This window comes from Cebus imitator, unplaced genomic scaffold (assembly GCF_001604975.1).
Source record: "Cebus imitator isolate Cc_AM_T3 unplaced genomic scaffold, Cebus_imitator-1.0 Scaffold117, whole genome shotgun sequence".
NCBI lineage: Eukaryota > Metazoa > Chordata > Mammalia > Primates > Cebidae > Cebus > Cebus imitator.
In genome coordinates, this window is record NW_016107432.1 from 8,324,963 (window position 1) to 8,351,620 (window position 26,658).

At 42.0% G+C, this 26,658-nt stretch overlaps 1 protein-coding gene across 1 annotated transcript in view; it reads right to left on the minus strand.

Moving 5' to 3' along the window:
* STK32B (serine/threonine kinase 32B) overlaps window positions 1-25,599 on the minus strand; it is a 440,962-nt gene extending 415,363 nt beyond the window's left edge. The window contains exons 1-2 of the mRNA XM_017539152.2: window positions 25,392-25,599; window positions 8,470-8,480 (exon numbers count right to left, since the gene is read on the minus strand). Of these exons, the coding sequence (XP_017394641.1) occupies window positions 8,470-8,480; window positions 25,392-25,443 (63 nt within the window). The 5' untranslated portion in view covers window positions 25,444-25,599. The remainder of the gene's footprint in view (window positions 1-8,469; window positions 8,481-25,391) is intronic.
* Between the last annotated feature and the right edge of the window lie 1,059 nt (window positions 25,600-26,658).

Below are 26,658 nucleotides of genomic sequence, written 5' to 3' on the forward strand. Positions count from 1 at the left end.
AAGAGGGTTGGACTGTAAAAGGAAATGCCTGCGTGCAGCAGGGAGATGGACAGGGCAGTGAGGTAATCAATATTTCTGCTGATATTCCGTATTCCGCTTTGTTTCTCTTTGGTAAACTGACATGGGAGACCATCTTAAATGTAACAAACATTAGCAGACTCATTTATTCATTAAACAAATATTACATAAAAAGGAATGTGTGTGACACACACTGTTCTAGTTGCCACATATACTGAGAGATATGTGGCAGAAAAGGTTCTTGCCCACATGGAGCTTTACAATTCAGGGATGTATCTCAGATAATCTGGAGTCCTCAGCATAAAAGCCTAGTCTGTCCAGAGGCTATCACTGCAGGTGATGAGGTCTGAACCAAGGAAGCCTCCCTTTGCCTCTCCTCCTTGAACTTCTTCCCCCAGTGACCTGAACGTCCCACAACAAAACAAAGGAAGGAAATTCACTGCCTAGTACAGTTTTACAATGATGGAATAAATATTTCTCTTTTGATCCAGACTTAGTTTAAATATCAGTATCTGTTTTCAAAATCGTGGCCACTGTTACTGTGGTAAAGATTTATACATGCGAAGCTTATCATCATTTCCATTTTGTAACCTGTAATTACCATGTATACAGTTCATCAACTTAAAATTCAACATCTTTTTAGTACGTTTTACACAGCATTAGCTGAAAAGACGTGAAATGCAGATTCTGTCGGTATAGATCAGGCTTGAGAATATGCAGTATTTACCAGTCAGTGAAAAAACAATGTAGAAAAAATGCTTGTCAGCAATAAAGAACAACAAATTGTGATTCAGAAGACATTAAAAATGCCCCTGTGCTTTTGTCTAGTAATTCCACTCTAAGGAATTGACAACTGTAAAGAAATTATCCTGAATGCAAGTTAAAAAATTTATAAGTAAACATGGTCAATTTTACATCATTTATGAGAGAGAAACTAGGAATAAACTAAATGCCCCCTTAATAGGGGACGAGTGAAAAACATTACAGTACCTCCTTATGATAGAATCATATGCAATTGTTAAAAGGTAACATTAATCTATTATTATGGTAGATTGGATTATTGGTTCCAATTCTTCACTCCTCCATAGTCGTACTCTACATTCATATGGATGCTGCTGACTCTTGGTCATCAGCACAGTATACTTCCCCACCTTGTGACTTTGGGTTCTCTTGGTCATGTGACTTTCTTCAGCTAATGGGATGGTAACAGGCATGATACAAGCAGAAATGTAAAATGTGCCTGTACAGTTGAGCTTATCCTCTTAGCACTTCTGCCATTGCCATGAGGACTTAGCCCATGTTTCTTCTGCATCCCCAGCTGGGGCTGCAGTTCCATAAATGCATGAGCAAGAAATAAATGCTTATTGCTGTATGCTACTGAATTTTGAGTTAGTATGTTATGCAGCAAAAACTGACTGAAACAATCAGGCAAACATAATTACATGGACCCTTGCACTGTGCAAGGTAGAGACAAAGTAACAAATATCTATTGAAAGAACAGGAGAATGTTTATATGACATTGTTAAGTGGAAAGTGGAATAAAAAATTAATTTTCAGAATAAAGAAAAACCTGTGCTTGAAAATAGAACAAGAAATCCATCAAAATGACCATTATTGACAATATTTTCAGGTTTCCTAAATTTTTCAATTTTTTTATAATAAGCATGTATTTTAATATAAAGAATTAAAATGCTGTACCAAAGTTGAATTTGGTTTAAGATTCAATTTAGCCAAAGATAAAGTCATATTAAAAGGAAAAGAAAATAAAATGGGGCACAAGGTGGACACAAGGGTTAATGGCTGAAATGAATTACAAGCCTACTTAAATATATATTTTTTTAAATCAAAACACAGCAAAAAGACTGAGAAACATTTATAAGGCAGTTTTCATGGAAGACATGTAAAAAGTGAATAAAAGTGGCATTATCCAGGAATCAATGTCATGGACATTAATAAAACCCTCAGGTTTTGTTTCAAATTAGGAAAACAAATTCAACAATGCTAACATATTTTTAAGGGATGTTATGGCAGAATGATCATACTTGTGCTATACTAGTGGCAACAAAACTTGAGAAACATTGAATACCAATGTCTTACGAGTTATAAATTATAAAGATATTTACACCTTTTATTCCAATAACCCATTGTTGGGAATTTGTACTAAAGAAATAACAATACACAAAAATTAATTTCATTGCCCCAAAATGTGCATACAAGCTCCCTTCAAATTCCTGGGTGTCTCTTGAAATGAGCATGAATGGGGTGAAGCTCCAAGGAGCCTGGTGAAACAATGGGTGAAAAATTGAAAGAGCTTAGTAGAGATTTCAGCAGTTGCCCAGTGTTGGAGACAGAGTTTGAAGTTCAAATTAAGTGTAGAAAGAGTAAGCACCACATTCCAGAATCGATGGATACACTCTAGCATCAGAAGACAAACCAAAAGAGACCCATTCTAACAAAGCCTGAAACCACATATCTAAAGATCAAAATGAACTTCCAGAAATTGATTTTCCTAGCTGAATAAAAGTCAACACTCTTCAGAGGAAGAAAATAATCTAGTAGAAATCACATAACTGAGAGATACAATATCTGAAATAAAAAGTTCATTTAATAAAATAGTGTAGTATTCATTAAAACATTCAGAAATGATAATGCTAGCTAAAATTTATTGTGCCAGACATGTGTTTAGTGCTTTACATGGCTATCGTCTACAATATAGCATCTACAATATCTAGCATACAAAGAAAATTACTAAATATATTTCCTAAAAAACAGAAGAATGTGTTCATGGTATAGAAAACAACATCTACAGAAACAGGCACAACATGACTAAGATGTTGAAATTAGCAGAATTTTTAAAGAACTTACAGGAAAAATAAATAAATACAGTGGACACAGGCATGAGGGATTTCAGCAGAGATACAGAAAATGTGGGGAAAAAAAACAAATGAAGTTCCTAGAACTAGAAAATATAATATCTGAAATTTTAAAATTCATTGACTAGAAGGAGAAGGCTGGACAATGCAGAAGAGGAGATCTGTGAACTTGTCAGGTCAATAAAAACTGTATCCAAACTGAATCAGAATAAGAATATTTCACACACACACACACACACACAGACACACACACATATTCATTTGTATATATATATATACAAATGAATAGAATCCACAGTAGTCCTTGGAATACTATCAAGTGGTCTAAAATACATGTTACTGAAGTTCTAAAAGGAGGAGAGAGAGAGACCAAAAAAAAGGTAGGGGAAATATGCGGGAAGAGAGAGAGAATGTGGCAGAAAACAGAAAAAATATTGGCTGAAAGTCTTCCAAATTTGATTTAAAATATCAATCCACAATCCAAAAAGCTCTGCAAACCCTAAGAAGAATTAAAGCTAAGAAAAGCACACCTTGTTATGTCATAGGCAAACTGATAAAAGATATAGAAAAATTCAGGAATAAAAAAACACATTGCCTACAGAAGAACAACGATTTGAATGATGGCTGACTTACAAGAAACAACAAAGATGAGGAGATAATGGAATGATAGCTTTAAAATGCTTAAAAAAAATGTCAACTGAGAATTCTATGTCTGGTAAAAACATTCTTCAAAATTGACAGTGAAATAAAAATGTTTAATTAAATAAAAACAAATTCTTTGTTCTTAGCAAGCCTGTACTAACTGAAAGAGTAACAAATTATTCAGGCTGAAGACAAATAATATGTGATAAAATTTTGAATCCATAAGAAGTAATTAAGAGCACTAGAAACATTATATATGTGGGTAAATATAAAACATTTTTCTTTAAAAAAAAAAAAAAAACCTGTTACTTAAAAAATAATAATCGCATACCAAGAGTTTTATATCACATGTAGAAATAAAAACATATGACAAAGTAAGAAAACAAATGGGAAAATTTAATAATACTATTATGTTTTTAAAATTTCATTTGTAGTAGCATAATAATGCAAGTAAGACTGTGATAAATTAAAGATATATATTGTAAATCCCCATTGTACCTTCAGCATAAAAGCCAATAGTTGTGATCAAATTTTTTAAAATCATTAGATTAACAAAAAATACACAAAGGAAAAAAAGAAGAGCAAAGAACACAGAGAACAAATAGAAAACAGAGACCAAGGTGGCAGAAGTAAATCCAACCACATCAATAACTGTATTAAATATAAATAAACCAAATACTTTAATTAAAAGGCAGAAGTTTCCAAGCAAAATACAAAAGGAAGACCCAACAATATGCTATTTAAAGTGATACTTGTGTTCAAAGATACAAATAAATTAAAAAGCTGCTGTGATCACATTAATAGCAGCCATGTCGAATTCCAAACAAGTAGTATTTTCAGAGATAAATACTTTCTAATGATAAAAGAGTCAATTCATCAAGAACACAAAGTAATCCTAAATGTGCATATATTAACATAATTTGAAAATACATAATCACTGACAAAATTAAATATAATAGAAAATTCACAAGCATACATAAAGATGTTTACGCTTTTTTCTCAGTAATTAACCTTTTAGAAAGCAACAAAACTCCATAAGGATACGGGAGACTTACCCTAAGTGAGATTTATAAAATGCTATACCAGTAACTATGGGATATATATTCTTTTCAAGTGTAGAGGGCATGTTTACCAAGATAGATCAAATGCTGAGTTATAAGTCTGAATAAATACCAAATGATTGCAAATAAACAGAATTGGGAGTGAGAACCTGAGACAAGTGAGAGAGGTGAGTCTGTCTGGATGCCTGTTCTAGATTTCTCAGGGTCTTGGTGTTGAAATGGTGAGGCTGAAAGATGACAGTGAAGGGACAGGAATGAGAAGAACACAGGTAAGGGGGTATGTGCAATGTCCAAGGAAGGGAAAGGTCAAGGATGACTCTACAGTGTGAGCCTGAGAAGGAATGGAATCGCTACTTGCTGAAGTAGAAAAGACTGAGGAAAGAGTACATTTGGGGATGGGAAGAGAAGCAAGAGTGCAATTTCTACTAGATTCCCATGTAAAAACGTGCGGTTGCCAGTTAGAATTTTGAGTCTGCAAGGTACAAGTTGAGCATGCAAACAAACAGCTACAACAAAGAGAGAGTTGTCTGTGTAGAATACACTAATAATATTTTAAATAACCATTACTTTAAACTCATTTCAAACCAATACCGTATTTGAGAACTTCTACCCTATAGGTTTCAGCTATAAGTTTATATCAGAATTTAACACTGTATTCCCATTAATTACAAACAACAGAAAAATGCATCCAGAAAGATGAGGAGTCAGGGCATCTCACACAAGGGTCACTGAGAGGTATGAGATAAGAAACAAACCAAATTGCCAACCTGTATTCCAGGGCCTGATTTTGGGTTTTGTTTTCTGGCTAAGAAAGAAAAATGATTGTAAATTATAGTTTTACTTCTCTCCCTTCCCATCACATCCCAGAAATTAAAGGAATTGGTAAAATGTAAGTTCTGAAAGACTTATAGCCATAGTTAAGACCATGATACCTCAGAAAGATCAGAAACATTTGCTATTTTCTGGAAGAAATAAAACACCAATGCAAATCACTTTCAAATGCAAATCCTAAGCAAGCATAATTCTGGTTAACGCATGAAAGGTGGGTTCTGCTAAGCTCCTTTGATTCTCCAGGAAGACTGATGGCGTAATTATACTCTGGAGAGGAAGGTTAAGAAACTGTGTTGAAACTTATTAAATATAACATGCAATGACTTTTCGATTTTGTTTGGAAAGTGTGCTTAAAAATAATTATATTTTAAATGGAATTTATAAATATCTTATACCACTTAAATGAATGGTAGAGGATTCTGCTGCAGCACAATTATGTTATGTCTGACAAGCTTTATTTCCTATAAGTGAGAACTCACTGGGATCTTCCACAGGATCAAAGGGCTGGAAGGTTTGTAAAGCATCTGTAGGCATACTTTTGTGTTCATATGTACATCAATGTATAGTGCTTAAAAATAACTGTATACATATATGCAAACATAGCCAATAGTATGGGCATTTGCAGCCCTCCTCTCTCTCTTGTGGAGTAACATGTTTTCCCAGCAACCAATTTCTTCCCTGCCAACCCATCCTTCAGTCTGCACCTAGTGTGATCATTCCAAACTGAAAACCTGGTCATATCACTCCCCATATTAAAACCACTAGTGTCTCCTCATCTTCTGCTAACAGAGCCAGCTTCAGGGACTTGCAACCCATGCTTACAATATTCTGCTCTCAGGAGGGCTCAGTGCTGGGTTTAATGATCTCCAGGTAAGATAATTTCCGAAGTCATGAGGGTTTGGGCTTCAACATGGCTTATTTTGGGAGACACAATTCAACCTACAGCATTAGGCATTCAAGGACTTTTCTCGTTTTCCCCTCAAGCACCTAAAATAACAGACATTTTCTAAAGGACAGGGGCTCATTATCTAATCCTCCCTAAGTGCCCATTCCAGCCCCCAGTCTCTTCATAGGGCCTGCCAAGAAATACATCAGAAACAAGGCTCCAAGACTCAAAAGTCAACTTGCTCTTTTGTCTTTGAGATTTTGCTCTGGAAGTGATTACCATGGAGCATGCACAGGAGCAGAAGTTATACATCCAGTGCTCCCATCCACCATTCCTCCATTTTCATATGTATGAACGCCTTCTTGTGTGACGTTCCATGAGCGCAGCCTTCTGTGGACTCAGGAGGTCCCACAGGATCCAAAGGAAGTGCAAGATAAGTGGGTTTCGTCTGCAGCTGGGTGCTTGGGACACTGATGGCCCTAAAAGACTGCACATTCTGTTCCATCCAGAATAACTTGCTTCAAACACAGCAAGGGAGAGATGGTGCTCTGAGTGAATGGAACCGCCAAGGAGCTCTACCATATCCTTTCTCACTTGTGTCTTCGTGTCCAAATTTCACCTCTTTACAAGGACACCACTTGGATTGTACTGGGCCCACCCTAACGCCCTCATTTTAATTTGATTACCCTGTATCTCCAAGTAAGATCATTTCCAAAGTAATGAGGGTTTGGGCTTGAACATGTCTTATTTTGGGAGACACAATTCAACCTACAGCATTAGGCATCCGAGGACTTTTCTTGTTTTCCCTTCAAGCACCTAAAATGACAGACATTTTCTAAAGGACAGGGCTTATTACCTAATCCTCCCTAAGCCCCTGTTCCAGCCCCTAGTCTCTCCATAGGGCCTGCCAAGAAATACAGCAAAAACAAGACTCCAGGACTCGAAAGTCGGCTTGATCCACATCAGCAGCAACAACGTGACACAAGGAGACTGCTCCCCAGCCACCAGTTCCACATGACTAGCCAGAGTCAGGCTTCTAAAAACGGGTCTCCGCCTTCCTGACAGGTAGCATGAGGGTTCAGCCAAAGCAGCTCTGAGGAGAGTCCATCGGAATGTGCTATTTCCTAGGAGAATGGAAATGAGAAAGAACTGCCTCACAGCTGGGATGGAATGTTAGCTGGGAGGAAGCCAGAGCCACCTTCTTCTAGCCGCATAAACAGCAGCCCCCTGTCTGCCTTCTCTCCATGTTTTATTGCCTTCCGTGTTGAGCCAGGCGTCCTCCTGAGTGCTCCCCATGTATGATGAAGCCATTCATATATGGCTACCTCACTCCATCCTCACAAGGACCATGTCAGAGTGCATCCCCATTCTCCAGTGGAAGAAACTGAGGCTTGGAGAGGATAAGTAGTTGGCTCATGGCTCACACAGCCAACATGCAGAAAAGGCAGGATTTGAACCCAGACTTGTGTGACCCCAAAATCTGTGCCTTTGACCTACACGTAGAATCTTCAGTCATAAAATTTTACTAAGTCTTATACAGTGCTTATTACTGCCAGACTGTGTAAGCACTTTACATATATTAACTTATTTAGTACTCACACCAATGTATGAAGTAAGTACGATTTAACCCTCATTTTGCAGATGAAGAGACTGAGGGTCAGAGTGGTGAGAAAACTTACTCAGATCACTCAGCTAGAAAGTAGCAGAACCAGCTTTCAACTCCAGGCAATTCAGCTCCAGGTTCTGTGCTCCTAACCACTATGCTATGTCAGGGGCATCCCTGGTGGAATTTTCCATGATGGAGCTGGATACGGGTCTTGGTACATCTCAGATACATATAAGCACAAGGCCCATAGCCTATCTCTAAACTGGGCTGGAAGGTGGAGTGTAGTTTAGAGAACTGCCTAAAAGAGCACACGGTGCAGCTCCAGTATCAAAAAGAAAGTGTGGTACTCACACTCCCTCAAGAACCTGCCATTACACTGAACTAAAACACAAACCCCTAAGCTGAGCATACCTTGCAGACCTCTCCATAGCTCCACACTTGCGTCTGTACAACTGCCACGCAGCACTACTGCTCGTTCGCACATTTACAAATGCATTCCAAAATTATCCATGGAACAAGTCACACACTAAAGGTCTACAAAAGGTTAACAATATCAAAGGTTACTATCTATGGACATTTGCCAAGGGAATAGCTCTTACGTTCTTGCGACATATATATGCATACACAAAGGTAACTATGTGAGTAATGAATATGTTATTGAAAAAATCTTACTGCACTGAGTATCACTGTTTTGCATCCATCTTAATTTTTATTTTATCTCATTTTCCGTTTGGAGTAGTCACAATCCAGCTCAAATTTAAAGCAGAAATATGAAGTGTCCCTGTAAGAAAAATCTATAAAAATCATCATTAAGATAGAGAAGAGTATCAAACGATAGTACAGGTAGTACATGGCTATGGTAAAAAAAAATAATTCTGCAAGCAGGATGCAAATTAATGAGTCTTGGGAAAGGCCAACATGAGGGAAAGAGCTTTTCAGTTACACAGAAAGAAGCGAGACCAAGCACCACAATTTTATCACCTAAGACAACTCAGTTAACCTCTTGGAACTCCAATATCTCCGGGTATAAAATGGAGCTAATGAAACCTCTCTCAGACTGTTATCCTAAACATTAGAAATTGGCAACTTGGCTGGAACTGGAGGCCATGATTCTAAGTGAAGTAACTCAGGAGTGGAAAACTAAATGCTGTATGTTCTCACTTACAAGTGGGAGCTAAGTATGCAGAGTGCTGTAATAGACATTGAGACTCGGAACAGGGGAGACTGGGAAAGTGTGAGAGATGAAAAACTACATAATGGGTACAGGGTATGCTCCCTCAGTGACCGGTGCACTAAAGTTTCAGACTTCACCATTATATCAGGTTGGTGCAAACGTTCTTTTGGTTTTTGCCATTGAAATTTAACTTTCAATGGATGAATTGTATAAGTTGGTGCAAAAGTTATTGCGGTTTTTGCCATTGAAAGTAACGTAAACAATTCATCCATATAACCAAAAACTACTTTGATATGGTTTGGATTTGTGTCCCTGACCAAATCTCATGCTGAATTATAATCCCCAAGGTGGAGCTGGGATCTGGGGGGAGGTGACTGGACCATGAGGGAGGACTTCCCACTTCGGTGCTGTTGTCATGATAGAGTGCTCATGAGATCTGGTTGTTTAAAAACATGCAGCGTCTCCTCCCTCTCTCTTATTCTCCCGCTCCAGCCAGGTAAGATATGCCTGCTTCCCCTTTGCCTTCCGCCATGATTGAAAGTTTCCTGAGCACCCCACCCCACCCCCGCTAGAAGCCATCATGCTTCCTATACAGCCTGCAGAAACATGAGCCAGTTAAGCTTCTTTTGTTTATAAATTACCCAGTCTCAAGGTATTTCTTTAGAGTAGTATGAGAATGGACTAACACACACTTGTACCCTTAAAGCTGTTGAAATAAAAATAAAAATAAAGATCATATAACATTACATATAACAAATGTTTGGCCCATAGTAGGTATTTATTAAATATAATTTTATTTTCCCTTTCCCTATGCTTTCTCCTTTAGATACTGGGAAGGAACCTATAACCTTTCAAAGGTTACACAGTGATTTTTCTTAGTCTTTTCGGATACTCAAGAACCAACAGCTACAATGATAGCCACTTTCTAAAGCAGTGGGGCCTACAGGAGAAACCTCAAGAGCCACAGACCCAGTGCTTGTAAAGTCTACAGTCTTGTGGGGGAGACTGACTGATATGGTTTGGCTGTGTCCCCACCCAAGTCTCATCTTGAATTGTAGCTCCCATAATTGAATCATGAGGGTGGTTCCCCATCCTGTTCTCATGGTAGTGAATAAGTCTCCATGTAGTTCCCATAACTGAATCATGAGGGTGGTTCCCCCATCCTGTTCTCATGGTAGTGAGTAAGTCTCACAAGATCTGATGGTTTTATAAGGGAAGAGCCTTTCACTTGGTTCTCATTCTCTCTTGCCTGCTCCCATGTAAGAAGTATCTTTTTCCTTCCACCATGATTATGAGGCCTCCCCTCAGCCACACAGAACTGTGAGCACATTAAGCCTCTTTCCTTCATAAACTGCCCAGTCTCAGGTATGTCTTTGTCAACAGTGTGAAAATAGACTAATATACAGTACTGACTTAAGGAAATAGCCAGATGAGTAAAGGCAGAATTACAACTGTGTTCAATGCTATGAAGGAGCACAGCATAGAAGGGGACCTTCTAGGAAGAATTACCCAGTCTAGGAAGCAGATAAAGCATCTTAAAGAAAGATAAGTGTAGATGCGGAGTCAAATGTGCTAGGATGGAGACAGTGTTTGAGGCAGAGTGAACAACATACAGTAAGGCCCTGGGGAAGGAGTAAACTTTTTAAAAACTGAAAGAATGGCTGTGTGGTTGAAGAGTATAAATAATAACATTGACTACAAGAGGAAGAAATAGCTACATTTATGGGACAGTTGCCATGTGCCAGAGATTTGGCTAAGAACTTTAAGTGCAGTGACTAATTGAACTTATGCAGTGAAGGGGAACACAGTGTGCGGCGAGGTGGGGGAGCTGGGAAGGTTTTAGACCATACAGGGTTTTGAAGGATGTATTGCAGGTTATAATCTTTGTCCTGAGAGCAACGGAAGCCATTGAAAAATGTTAAGCAAGGACACGATCCTACTTGTGATTTGAAGCTATTTTCTAGCTGTTGGGTGTGGGATATTCTGAAAGTGACAAGAGAAGACAGGGAGATCAGTCAGGAAGCCCAGGGGAGCCCACAGGAAACGCGATGTTTGAATTGAGGTGGTGGTGGTGGCTGGAAAGACAGGCAGATGTGTGAGCTACTGAGGAGATAAAATCAAATAGCCAGGTGCTTAATTACATTTGTGTGGAGAAGAGCAAAACCTGAGATGGGTTGGTTTCTGTAACTGAATGGATAATGATACTACACTGAACTAGGAAATTCTGCAAGAAAATTAGTTCAGTGAAGTCGTGCTGAATTTGAGGTAATAATTCTTTTGAGATATCCAAGTGGAATTACAGGAAACCAGAGGTTTGAAAATCAGAGGAGAAATATGAATTAAGGTAAAAAATTATTAAGTCTGGCCAGGCATGGTGGTTCACATCTGTAATCCCAGCAGTTTGGGAGGCTGAGGTGGGAAGATCACCTGAGGCCAGGAGTTTCAGACCAGCCTGGCCAACACAGTGAAACCCTGTCACACTAAAATTACAAGAATTAGATAGGCGTGGTGGCACACGCCTGTAATCCCAGCTATTCAGGAGGCTGAGGCAGGAGAATTGTTTCAAACCGAGAGGCAGAGGTTGCAGTAAGCTGAGATCATGCCACTGCACTCCATCCTGGGCAACAGAACAAGACTCCGTCTAAAAAAAAAATGATTGAGTCACTGTCATATTGAAATATATGTCAGTTATTAATTTATTGACTCTCAGCTCCACATGAAATTTGTGATACTGGAGCTGGGGCCTGCAGACATTTCTCCTTTTCCAGCTGGCCTCGTGTTAGGCGTTGCCAATCGAGGCACAGGAGAGACACTGCAAGGCCAGAGTGAGAAGAGGACTTTCTTCCTTCTTCCAGTGCGCTGTTTCCACTTGGCATTTAGTGGGTTTGTGTCCAGGGGGCCTAGCAGCCCTCATCTCAGTGGCACTCATGGACCAGCTGCAGGTACTCCGTGGCCTGCCTGTTCTGGCAACAATGCTTTCTCCAGAGAGATCTGAATCACAGACTTCGTGGAAAAGGGAGCCACCTTCTAAGTTTCTGAGTCCTTTTTCTTGCTCACTCTTCCTCAGCCCTAGAGAGACTAGGAGTTTTGCTGAAGTTGCTACTTCTATACCTCCTAGAGTCCTCTTTGACTCCACTTAGCAATTAACCTTTTTACTGGTTGACAGTTCTTGGAATTACATTTTCCCTATTTGAAAACTGGTGTGGTTTCTGGGTCCTGACTGCACTCTGACTGATACAGAGTGACTGAACATGCAGAGGTTGACAAGATCACCCAGGGAGACAGCACAGAAAGCTAATAGGAGGTCCCATTGCTCAGTCTTGAGGCACTCCAGGCTTCATTGCAAGAGAGAAGAAGCCAGCCTTGCAAAGTAGCCAGAAAAGCAGGGGGAAACCTCGGACGGTGTAATGTCACCAAAACTAAGAGGAAATACCGCTTCAGTAAATAATATGCAAAAATTTTAAGATGGAGAAAGTTTTCTTATACACAAATATATTTTTATATATTATATACTTATATTACAATAATAAATTTGTATTTATATATAATTGTTATAAACATATACAATATATAATTATATTTTATATATCATATATTTTTGTGTATAAATATACATATTTATACACAACTCTAAGTTTCTCAGATCTTTTTCTTGTTCACTTGTGTATAGCTATGTATATTTATTTATACACACAAGAAACCACAAAGAAAGTTTAACAGGTATGACTAAATTAAAATGAAGACATTTATCATGTCAACAGATATCATAAATGGCTTGAAAAGTGAAATCACAAAACAGGGTAAAATATTTGCAACAAATTACTGACAAAGAAATGTCATGTAGACTATATAAAGAGCTACAAGTCAATCAAAGAAGACAGACTTCTAATTAAAAAATTAACAAAGCTATGAACAGGAACTTCACAAAACTAGACACATGACTGGGAACTAAATATATAAAGACACTTCAACCTCATTCGTGATAAAATGCAATTTAAAACAATGAAATACTATTGTATGCTCAATCAATTGGCAAATATGTAAAAGCAACAGTAATACTGTCAAAGAAATAAAGGTATGTTGTTCAATAAGTTAGCACTTTAAATGTAGCTAACACAGATTAAGACATGCTGCAAATGTAAAATATACACTCAATTTCAAAGACACAATGTGAATAAACTAATTTAAAATATCTCAATAATTCTGATATTTATTACACACTGAAATGATAATATTTAGCCAGCACTCTGGGAGGTCAAGGCAGGTGGATCACTTGAGGTCAGGAGTTCGAGACCAGCCTGGCCAACATGGTGAAATCCCATCTCTACTAAAACTACAAAAATTAGCTGGGCATGGTGGTGGGCACCTGTAGTCCCAGCTACTTGGGAGGCTGAGGCAGGAGAATCGCTTGAGCCTGGGAGGCAGAGGCTGCAGTGAGCCGAGATCGCACCACTGCACTCCAGCCTGGGCGACAGAGCAACACTCTGTCTTAAAAAAATAAAAAAGATAACATTGGGGGTATATTTGGTTAAATAAAATGTATTATTAAAATTCAGTTCAGCCATTTCTTTCTGCTTTTATAACATCAATACCGGAAAATTTTAAACTGCATATGTTGCTCACATTTGTTGACTGAATCACATTTCTATAGAACAGTGCTGATGTAGAGCCACAGAGATGCCAGTGCATGACTTGTCAGTGCAAATTAGTATGACCACATTGGTAAATAATTTGCTATCCTCTTACAAGATTTGAACACACACCTACTCTATGACCTAGCAGCTCTCCTGTGGCATATATCCTCGAGAAAATCTGATATATGTGCACTAGGGTACATACACACAAAGTTGTTCACAGCTGTATGTGTACGTTATAATAGTAAAGAACGAAAAGCAGTATAGTACAATCAATGTCCGAAGAAAGAATAAATGAGTTACGCTATAGTAACTGAATGGAACAGTAGCAAAAACAGGTAGATGGCAGCTATTCACAGCAGTGTGGATGAATTCTACAAGCACAGTCTTGAGTGAAAACAGCAAACTATACAAAAACACATAATACATGTTACCATTTTTATAGATTCCAAAAACAATAAAAACTAAACATTGTATTGTTTAGGGGTTCAAAAACACGGGAAAGGTGATGGAGCACGTCCGAGGAGCTTCAGGGGAGCTGTGCACGCTCCATTTCCTCCACTGGACGGTGAAGTTCACGACTTAGCTCGTTGGACCCAAAAAGACACAACTTATAGTTACCTGCTGCCTTCAAAAACGAAAAGATCACAATGACCCTGGTCAGAACTGCTTAACTAAAATGAGAAAACGCTAGATGTAAGAAGAAGCTAGATCAAAGAAGACAGATTTCTAATCTAAAAATTAATTAAGCTCTGTTATGAAAGTGAGGACAGCTGGGTAGTAGGTCTTAGGTGGCATGGGGGTTAGGGAGAGCTTATCTTTAAAACAGAAGGCGCTCATGTACAGTAAATACTGAGGAGAGGAGTTCTGCCTCCAGTGGTTTGGAATATTTTTGGTCAACGTTCCTGATAAGTAAAACTATAACTGTACAAATTATACTTTTGAAAAATATGTTGCAAGGAGTTATAAAGATATCGAGGGAAGAAAGAACTCCAGGATAAATATCCAGGAGAAAGGAAAGTTCAAAGAAGTGGGCACAGCAAGTGGAACCTGCCAATCATGAAAGCAGATTCCAAGGAGAGAAGCTGAGGAGCTCCCGGGAGGAGACACACACGGAACGTCGGGAACTCCCAAAGAGGAGGAGGCTTGGTAAACACCCAGGCTTTCGTCAGAACGCCACAGGGCTACATTCCAGCAGTAAGTGTGCAATATAGACCAGTCCTCACAGGACTTCAAACCATTTGAGTCTCTGTGAGGATTTAAGATGAAGCATGACTCCTAGCACCTCTAACAAAGATGCCTGAAAAGGCCAGAAGGAAAATCTTTCTGAGGAAATATAATATCATCGAAAGCCCCGAATGATCTCTATACTATTTCCTATATAATACCCAGCATGTAAGTATTTTTTTTAAAAGGTAAATTAGAGGACAAGATATGTTTAAAATAAAACAATAGGCAACAGAAATAGACCCAAAGGGTTACCAAATAACAGAGTATCAAACACATCTTCTAAATGAACTTGGCTAACGTTTAAGACATTAAAAAGTAAGTTTTGAGAATTTCAGCAGAGATTTGAAAGTCATAAAAGAGAACCCACTGGCAATTCTGGAAGTGAAAAACACAACAAATAATATTAAGAAGTCAATGGCTATACTTAATAGCAGACAGACCTGAAGTGACTAGAAAAAGAGATAGGCCAGAAGAAAATATTCAGACTAAAACAAGGAGAGGAAAAAAAAAAAAGACCCAGAAATATTGTCAAAGCCAGACAGGGCACAGTGATAAGGTCTAATACCTTTGCAATTTGAGTTTGATAATGTAAAGAGAAGGGGAAAATGTCAGAAGCAATGTTAAATGACACCAAAAAATCCCCCAAAACTCATAAAGCCACTAAGATACAGATTCAAGAAGCACTAACAATGAGCAGAGATGGCCAGATCATCATACATATGCATATCATCGTCCCCTTTCTGAAAGGGAATCTAAAATCTTAAAAGCAGCTTGGCAAGAAAACCATGAAAGCTTAAAAGGAGCAAAAATAGTACTGGCAGTTGTCTTTTGCTCAGAAACAATGGAGGCCAAAAGACAATAAATCTTATCTTAAAAATGCTGAAGAAAATACCTGCTGACATAGAATTTGATAACCGGCAAAATAGCCACTCATTAGTAAAGTCTAAATAAAGACATTTTCAGATAAGTACAACGTGAGAGAATTTGTCACTACAAAGCATGCATTGAAAGAAATGATGAAGAGAAGACTTCATCAAAGGAAACTAATTCCGCTGGAAACTCGTAAGTGAAATAAAAAATAAAGTATAGAATACATGAGTAAATATAATCAGTGCTCTAAGGCTCTATCTCCAAAACCTAGAAAAAGAACAGTAAATTAAGCCAAAAAGTATACAGAAGAAAATTATTTTTAAAAAATCAGTGAACCAAAAGGAAAGCAAATAAAAATCAAAGCCAAAAATTATTTTTAAATTTAAAAACTGATAAACCAAGAAAGGCCAATCAAAAAAAAATGAGAAAGAAAGCACAAATTACCAAAATCAGAAATGAAAAAGGAGATATCACTACAGAACCTACAAACATTGGATAAGATAATAAGAGGATATTGTGAATAACGTTATGTCAATAAATTTGAAACTTATAAATAACAACAGTCCTTCACAAATTCTCCCATAGTTTGGTATACTTCCTTTTAATGAGACCAGTATAACATTGATAGAAAAACTTAATAAAGCCATTAAAAAATGTCTCTTCCTTCCTATTCTGATAGTGTTTGTAGAGGATTATTATTATTTCTAATATTTGGAAGAATTTACCTGTGAAGACATCTGAGGCTAGACTTTTCTTCACAGGAAAGTTTTATTACAGATTTAGTTCTATTCTGATATTTAAATTTTCCCTGTATTATTTCAGCAAGTTGTGCTTTTATAGAGTGACTATTGTGTCCACTTCAAATGCATTGGCATAAGGTTTATATTATCTTCTTATGAAAAAGTTATAAACAAAATATTAGCAAATCAAATCCAAGAATATATCATGTCATGATGAAGTGGGGTTTATCCCAATAATTAAAAGTTGATTTAACATTTAAAAATCAATCAGTATAATTCTTTGATCAGAAAAAGGAGAAAAGTCATGTATCATCTCAATAGATACAGAAAAAGGCATTTGTTTAAATTCAACTGCCGTGAACAATAAAAACTTTCAGCAAATCAGGATAGAAGGAAACATCTTCAGTGTGATAAAGGGTATCTACAATAAACAATGCAGCTAATATAATTATATCATAAAATAGTGAATTCTTTCTCCATGAGGGTGGGCTGGTTAGGTAAGAGTACCAGTCAGGATAGGCTGGGTTACACTGTGGTAATGAGCAGTCCCAAATCTCAGGGGCTTAAGACAGCAAAAGAGCAGTAGCTTACATCTATAATCTCAGCCCTTTGGGAGGTGGAGGCTGAGGTAGGACTGCTTGCACCCGGGAATTCAAGATCAGCATGGGCAACATAGACCCCAAAACCCTAGCTCTATGGAAAAAAAAAATAGCATCTGGATGTGGTGGCTCACACATGTAATCCCAGCGCTTTGGGAGGCCAAGGTGTGCAGATCACCTGAGGTCAGGAGTTCAAGACCAGCCTGGCCAACATGGTGAAACCCCATCTCTACCAAAAATACAAAACTTAGCTGGGCGTGCCTGCACCTGCCTATAATCCCAGCTACTTGGGAGGCCGAGGCATGAGAATTGCTTGAACCCAGGAGGCAGAGGTTGCAGTGAGTCAATATCACACCACTGCACTCCAGCCCGGGTGACAGAGAGAGACTCTGTCTCAAAAAATAAATAAATAAAATAAAATAATTAATAAATTAGCAGGGCATGGTAGTGCATTCCTGTGGTCTACTGTGTAGGCTAACATGGAAGAATTGCTTGGGTTGGGGAGGATGAGGCTGCAGTGAGACACAATTACACCACTGCACTCCAGGTGGGCACCACAGTGAGACCCTGTCTCAAAAACAAACAAAACAAGACAGCAAAAGAGTCTGTCTCACTCATGCCGTGTCTCACGGCAGCCTGGCTGGCAGTGAGTGTGATCTCTGATCCATGTTGTTCTCACTCTGGGAACCAGGCTAAAATAAGTTCCACCATGTGGATCATTATGGTTGCTCCCACACAGAGTGACATGAAGTGACACTCACTAGTTCTTAAACACTTTCTCCAAGATGTGGCATATATGATCTCTGCTCAAACTGACCAAAACAAATCATGTGGTCCCGCATAACTTCAAGGAGACAAGGAGGTATAATTTTTTGTGTGTACATGAAAGTAAAGGGGAACAGGATATTGGTGAGCAGTGACAACGTTCCCACACTGCAACGGTGATAATGTCCCACGTTGAAAGAATGAGACATTTATATTGATGAGTTCACAGATGAAGCGCTTCTGGGAGATGAAGCAGACGCCAAAATCTTCAATGCATAAGAATACTCCGAGGAGGTCAAAAAACCAAGGATTCAGAAGAGGAAGACTCCAGGACTGCTAACAACATTGCCATCCATGTTTTCCTTGGTTGGCTCTAGCTAAGGGAATGATCTCAGTCTAATAAAGTCTGTTGTTCTCTTCTTAGGTAACTCAGGTCTTCCTGAACTAGGAATTCTCCTCTGGTATCCTAAACTATGTGTCCTCATTGTTCTCTAAACTAGAATATCCCTTTAGGGTGTTAGAACCCTCAATGTTCTTTGTAGAACAGCTTCTTCATCTCTGTCTGCCATTGCTCAAAGTCCAGATTTTAGATAACGGCGTAATGCTAAGAGTATTTGTTTCTTCCAGTTCTCTGGGGAAAAATACCTAAGCTCAGCACCAGGCTATTTTTGATCCTGCCAAAATACTGATCCTTTATCCCTTAAGGCATTTAAACCCTTCCCTCAAGACTCAACATAAATCCTGCCTTTATCCTAACACCTATTCACTTCAGCTCATATTGTTAGAAAGCCAACACCCGAGCTCTGCGCCCTTTTGTGATGCCATCAAGCAGGAATTTTGTCTTACCCAGAAAAGAGCAGAGAAGTTTTGCCCTCTCTCATTGGGAAGAGAGGTGATATGTGCACCATGATTAAGAGCTGCCAAGCTACTGGCAGTGTAGGGTCCACTCTGAAAAACCAGTCCTCTGCCCAAGCAAGTCTCAAGGACAAAACTGAAGGACAAATCCAAGGCATAGACTCCAATGACTTTACTAGAAATAAATCAGTTTGTTTCTCAATAGCTTCAGAACTCAAAGCAATGTAAAAAAATTGGCCCCCAATAAGTGATTGCTTTCATCTTCCATTCAACAAATGGCTGCTCTGTGCCCTCAGTGGCCTTATTCTAGGCCTTGCAGATACAGGTATTGATCAACTTACAACTTATGCAACTTACGACCATTCGACTTTACGACCACAATCGCTAGCCACGACTGCTCCACGTCTGGCAGCGCAAACGTTGCCCAGCTGGGCGTATGACAGTGCGGACCAGCTTCCGGCAGCACTACCATCTCCGCGTGCACCATTTCAACTGTTATCCCACACTCGGTACAGCAATTTGTGTTTTGCGTCTTGGATATTTTTCATCAAACCCCTCCCCAGATGTCTACCAAGAGGAAATTGTCTTTGTCTACGCCTCAGCCTGCCAAGAAGGAAAGAAAGGCCATCGATCTTGACACGAAAATGAAGGTTATTAAGCAGTACGAAGGAGGAAAGAAAGTAAATGTGATCGCACGTGATACGAAGTTACCACACTCGGCTGTGTCGACGATTTTGAAAGATAAAGAAAGAATTCATGAAGCTGTGAAAGGTTCTGCACCCATACAATCAACAATTATAACAAAGCAATGAAGCTGATTCATCCATGAAATGGAGAAATTGCTATATATTTGGAAGGAAGATCAAATTCAAAAATGGCCAATAAAATGTTTTGTACATGTTTATATATTTTGATATGTTTTGCAATTGGGAAAATGTTTCCTATGGTATTTTTTACACCTGTATTTTGTATTTCTGTATGCACCTGTATTTTGTAATTTTGTATGTTTTGCAAATATTAAACCAGTTGTACTGGTAATGCAGTGTTTTACTTAAACCTGACGAATGCAAAAATAAGAAACAAAATGGTGTAGAGATGATACAAATGGCATAAAATGAACAAAGAAAATTATGACAAAATATGACTTAAAGATTTTTATAACATCATTTCACAGTACTGTACATATAGCCTACTCAACTTACGACCAAATCATGTTACGACCGGTCTGTCAGAACCAATCGTGGTCGTAAGTCGAGCACTAGCTGTACAAAGGTGGAAAACAAATGAGTGCTGGTCTTTAGGAGGTTGCAGTCTAGTGCAAAAGGTGGGTGTGGAATCAAACAATTAAGTAGGATACGCCAGACTGTCTCAACCTGTGCTCCAAGGAACACGGTAACAACAGGTGGGCGGCGGGGGGGATGGATGCTTTTTGTTTATATCTGCCGGCCCAGCATTCACTTTCCCTTTCTCCATTGATACTCCAACATCCCTTGGGAAAATTCTTCACATAGACCCTTACAGCAAATGCCTCAAGTGGAGCTGACTCTACTCCCTGAAGCCAAAGGTGGGCATGTGACTCATCCAGCCTATTAGAGCCTCAAATCTCCCTGCTCACAGTAATTGATTCAAGGATACCCGAGACTCAATTAGAGTCCATCAGAAGTAACCCTGGGACATTTTCTACAACTACTATGAGAAAGATCGTCGCTTTTACATACTCAGAGTTCTGAATATACCAACATGGAGGCAGTGGGAGCCCCGTGAAGAGAGAGCCCGCCTGAGAATGAGGCAAAGAATCCAGGAATGAAGACTCTTGATATTACGGGGAGCCTGGTTCCAGCCATGGCTGATGAGACCAACACCTTCGTTCATTCACTCATTCATTTATTCACCAAAAATTTACCAGATGTTCCCAGTGTTGTTGTAGGCCTTAGGGATACAGAAGTGAACAAACCATTCAAAATTCCTACCTTAAGGAGCTTGTAACTCCTTCAGAAGAAACAATCACGTAAGATCTCTGTATGTAGTAGGGCAGTGGTCCCCAACCTTTTTGGCACCAGGAACTGGATTCATGGAAGACAATCTTTCCATGGACAGGAGAACGATGGTTTTGGGATGAAACTGTTCCACCTCAGATCATCAGGTGTTAGATCTCTCACAGTTCCTTACTGTGAGCTGCGCATGTGCACAACCTAGATCCTGTGAGAATCTAATGCTGCTGCTGATCTATCTGGCAGGAGGTAGAACTCAGGCGTTAATGCTTCCTGCTTGCCACTCACCTCCTGCTGACAGCCCAGTTCCCACAGACCATGGACCAATACCAGTCCATGACCCAGGGGTTGGGGATCCTGACTTAAGGTACTTGCACTGAGTGGAGACAGACAATAAGCAAAAAAATAAATAAAATAAATAGTATAACAGATGGTGACAACTGCCATGAAAGAAAAATAAGGCAAGAAAAAGGATTTGGACTGACATTTTAAGTAGGGTGGTCAATCAGGGTCTAATGAGTCAATAACACTTTTCTGGAGACCTGAAGGGAGAGTGGGCTATAGGGCAAATGCCCTTAGGCAAGAGGGGCAGGTACCAGGACTATGGTTTGAGGGTTCAGGGCATGTCAGAGGAGCAGGAAGGAGGCAGGTAAGCCGAGAATGAAAGAGGAAGGTGCCATCTCAGAGGGGAGCACCTGATGGGCAGCTATAAGGACTTCAGTTTTTGTTCTCTCAATAATGCAGGTTGTGCCCAGGGCTGGAGGGAGGGTTTGCGGGTGGACTGAGCAGAGCAGAGAACTGATCTGGCCAGTTGCATATTTTAACAGGATCACTCTGGCCGCTGCATTGAGGGACACTTATGGGAATAATGACAGCCCAGGCAATTGTAATAATCCAAGCAAGAGCTGTGACCATGGCTTGGACAAGAATGGTGGCGATGGAGAAGGCAAGAAATGGCCAGAGCCAAAACATTCCCTTAAATGCACTTTGTCAGCCTGGGCACAGAGTCAGACCTTGACTCTACCAAAAAAAAAAAAAGAAAATTACAGATTAGCCAGGCATGGTGGTATAAGCCTATTGCCCCAGCTACTTGGGAGGCTGAGATGGAAGGATCCCTTGAGCCTGGGAAGTCGAGGCTGCAGTGAGCTAAGATCCTGCCACTGCCCTCCAGCCTGGGTGACAGAGTGAGACCCTTTGGGTTTTTTTTGTTTTTTTTTTTTTTTAAAGCACTTAATGTTGCTTTTCCATCATTTGCAACTGGAGGAGGTTCAGCTAACATACAAAATCTTAGATGCCATCCACGGTAAAGCCACCATGATTTTATGCACCACTTAGAAAAAAGAAACACTGCCAATTAATCTGTGGCATGATCCTTTCTCTGCTTATGATGTATCATGGGAGCATGAACAGCTATGACCACTTGCATACAATGAGTTAAACTTTTGCCATAAGAATGTGGATGATGGTCCTGTCACAATTACACAATGGCAAGTTTTTAGCTGTGGTTTAGCATCAAGGTACTTAAAAGTCAGACTTGTTCCGGTCTGGCAGGTGTTTGCATCTTCAGCCTTCAACCACACAATGACTATGGTTTGGGAGAGCTTGTTTGTTCACTGGACCATGTCACTTCCTGCTTAAAACCCTTCAGTGACTCCAAAAGCAAGTCAAAAACACCTGACCATGGTCACTGGCCCTTTGAAGCCGGCCAGGTATTCAGGTTCATCTTTTGTGCCTTCCAGCTTCACACTCCACAATGCAGGAGTACTAAACCCCCTCAGTGCCCCCCACCACGACATGAGCCAGGCTTACTCTTTACTCTCTGCCTTTGCACATACTCTTCCCTTTCTCTGAAACATCCTTCCTGCCCCCCCCCATCACCCACTTCTTCCCTGGGGTAACTCCTGCCGTTTCTGCAAGATTCTAGTCTAAAAGAGGAGACCTTTTCAGATCCCTCCTCCCCGCTCTAAGTTAGGGACCCTCCTCCAGGGTATCAGAGTCACCTGAGCTCACCCACGTTGGGGCACTTACACACCCTGTTTTGTCCTGGTGGTTTACTTGCTCTAGGAGGGAGCTCCTTAATTGTTAACACTTTGCCTTCATCCTCCTCATATTCCTGGTGCCCAGCACAGGGATAGGTGCAGAAACTATGATCAGTAAATGCCTATGAAATAAATGAGTCGGTTGGTGGCAAGTAACACTGCTTTACCTGTACAAGGAAATGTGTGAGAAATATACTGCAAAAATTAAACAAGATAATGTTCCACTGGACTAGAAGCTAGCAAAATGAGAAGAGCCCTAACCTGGTATTTCTTTTATTTATTTATTTATTTATTTTTGAGACGAGTTTCACTCTTGGTGCCCAGGCTGGAGTGCAATGGTGCAATCTCATCTCACTGCAACATCCATCTTACCGGCTTAAGTGATTCTCCTGCCCCAGCCTCCCTAGTAACTGCGATTACATGTGTCCGCCACCATGCCAGGCCAACTTTTGTATTTTTAGTAGAAACAGGGTTTCACCATTTTGGTGAGGCTGGCCTTGAACTCCTGACCTCAAGTGATCTGCCTGCCTCAAAAGTGCTGGGATTACAGGCATGAGCCACCACGCCCCGCCTCCTAACCTTGTATTTAACAGGCACTTAACCTTAGGCCCAATCTGCTTGTAGAATGAGGAACAGGAATAAGAAAATCAAAAGGTTGGCTACACCAGAGATAAATAGTTTGCCAATGAATATTTTCAAGCTGGGGGTAAGGGATAGAGACAGTTTTCAATATAAGGGTGGCAAATTCCCTCTGTAAATAAAAGAGAAAGATGCTAGGAAAATTACCCAAAGCATGACCTTTGACCCAGGCTAGAACCACAAACCCCTGCTATGGAGGGTGATGCTGTGTGGTGTTCAAACTCTTCCTGGGACACACAAGAGCCTCTATTATCTCCGTGCCTACCTCTCCTCTGTCCACAGCTGGCTCCTTACCTGCACATGCTCCAGACTAAAGACCAGGAAAAGCTGGGGCCTCTCTGTGCCCCCAAGACCCTGCACTGGTTTCTCAATGCCCTTATCACCATGGATGGTCATTCAGGGCTATTATACTAGGAACTCCTTTAAGCAAGGATCGCAAGGGCCTTACAAAGCAGGTGCTCACTTAATCTTGACTGCATTCATCTATCTTTTTGGGAAGGGCTGTCCAGGTGGGCATCTGAGTAGCACTCACAGCCTTGGGAATTCTAGAAGCCATGCGTGATCTATGCACACGAACCAATGCCCTGGGCAATGATGACAGGCACAGCTTTCAAAGCAGACTGTCCTGCCTCAAGGCCAGCTCTACTTCTTACCAGCTATAACCAGGACAGCCCCTTTCTTTTTATTTTGTTTACTTACTTTTTTTGAGACTCAGTCTTGCTCTGCTGCCCAGGCTGGAGTGCAGTGGCGCGATCTCCGCTCACCACAACCTCCCCCTCCCGGGTTCAAGCGATCCTTCTGTCTCAGCCTCCTGAGTAGCTGGGATTACAGGCGCCTGCCACCACGCCTGGCTAATTTTGTGTATATTTACAAGAGACAGGGTTTCACCATGTTGAAAAAGCGGACAGCCCCCTTTCTAAGGCAGCCACCTCAAGGGGCATGAAAAGGACTGAGTGAACACTAAGTGCTAGCATACCTGGAACATAGTAAGTGCTCACTAAGTCTCAGCACTTAACTGGGGCACAGTGGAGACTGGCGAGTCAGCACAGCAGGAAACCAGCTTTGAGAGGCATAGGGCTCTTCACAGATAATAAACGCGCAGCTCAGTACTGCTTGCATTTATAAGGCACTTTTCACGTGCATTACTAATAGTTAAGCTTCAAACAGCCCTATAAAGTAGCAAGTGGTATCATAACTCTCATTCCATAGGTAAGGAGACTAATGTTTCAGAGAGGTGAAGTCAGTTTTCCAGAGACATGCCACACTGGAAAGAGGGTTCTGCTAGTCCAAATACTGAGCTCTATCGACCTGAACTGCAAGGACCCAGCCAGGAAGTTTAGATGTGGTTGGACAGCCTACACCACATCTGCACCGGGGAGGCTGCGGAGAGAAAGCAGGACGCCCTTCTCGGAGCCACGGAGTTTAGCAAAGAAAAGTTTCCCTGGGTGATTGAGGACAGCTGCATCCAACAGGCACACACACACACACACACACACACACACACACACACACGGTGCAATCCGCCCACCCAGGCCACCTCCGTCAGCCTCTGGATCTCAAAGAAACCTCAGCTTCCTGGAGAGCCCAAGCCTAGAAACCTCCCGAGCGACCTCCGAAGTCTACTCCTCCTTCCACAACCCCAAGTGCAGGTTTCAGGTTCGCCTCTCAGAAGCCGCCTCCCCAGCCCCGCGCTGGGCACCGTCCCGACCCCTACAGGGCACTGGGTGCCGGGGAGTTGCCTGGGCAGAAGCGCCGCGCCTGGCACGGGGTCGGGCACACTCTGCAGGAGCTGGGCGAAGTGGCCGCGCCTGGGTCCCCGCGCCGGGCAGCACGCGGCGCCCCGCAGGGCTCGGCCGAGGGTGACGGAGGGAGGGGAGGCCCAGCCCCTGCCCGAGCGGCGCGGCGCGTGGCGGGAAGTGGCGCCCCACGCCCTCTTACCTTCCTCATTCTCGTCAAACACGGGGGGCCTGTGGGAGTGGTTCCCGCCCATATTCCGCCGCTGCTGCCGCTGCTACATGCCCGGCCGCGGGGACGCGGGATGCAGGATGCGGGATGCCGGACGCGCGGAGCGCGCCCTGCCCAGGTTGTAGCCGCGCGCGGAGCCCGAGGGGGCCGAGCGCCGCGCAGGGGCGGGACGGCGGCTCCCTCCTCCCGGGCGCCCCTCAGACTGCGCTCGCAGGGACCCCGCGCCCGCCCAGCCCTCTGCCCTGCCCCGCCCCGGGCTGCGCTCCTCACGCCGGCGCCCGCCAGCGAACCCGGGAGCCCCTGGCGCCGGGGCCAACGTGCCGCGCTCCTCGCCGGCTACAGCGGGCGGGCGGGGGACGCGAGGCGGCGCGGGAGGCGGGGCGGGAGCGGTGGAGGAGGGGATGCGCGGAGGCCGCGCGCGGGGGGCGGTGGCGGGGCGGTGGGGGCTGAGACCCGGATCGGCCCGAGGAGTCTGAGTCCCTGCTTGGCCTGCTCCCTCGGCCGGAGCTGGCTCCCTCCAGGCAGTAACGGTTGGTCAGCACCCACCCTGGCCAGGCCCCGACTACGCGCTTTGTTAGCACCATCCTACATCCGCTTCCAACAACCCAGCAGTGAGAAAGCGTCGTTCCTTTGTAGAGCGCGGTAGACGGAGGTCCAGAGGGAAAGGGGCTCTTAGGCCTGTGGTTAGTCGGCCCTGGCTGCGAAGGGGACCCCAGGGCTCTCCGCTGGGCTGTATTTGCGCATTCGTGTTGGGACGGGCAGTGGAGTGTCTCCTGGCTCTCCAGCCGACGCGGCTCCTCTTAAGGTTCCTCCCAGTGTTTCATGAATGAAAGTATCTAGACCCTCTGGAACTAATCTGACTCCTTCATTGTACATGGGGAAACTGAGGCCCAAGAGAGCCGTCGTTTGCCCCAAATCATTCTCCCCGGGAATGGCTGTGCAGGAATCTCGGGATTCCCCCAAAATTGGGCAGCATCGGCGTCCGATGTAGGGGCGAGGCTCGCATCTGGGTGTCTGGGCTCCCGCGGCAGGAGATACGTGCCACGGTTGCGGGTGCCTATGTACAGGGTGCAGCAGATGCGCCCCGAGGCTTGTGGGGCGAGCGCAGGTTCCCAGTACGCTCCCTGAGGGACAGGCAGGTCCCCCTGCCTTGCAATCCTGCGGGCCCAGCTCTCCGGACTGCGGGGAATCTTTGGCTACATCCTGCCATCTGCTGGGCGCCTGGAACCACTGTCCGTGC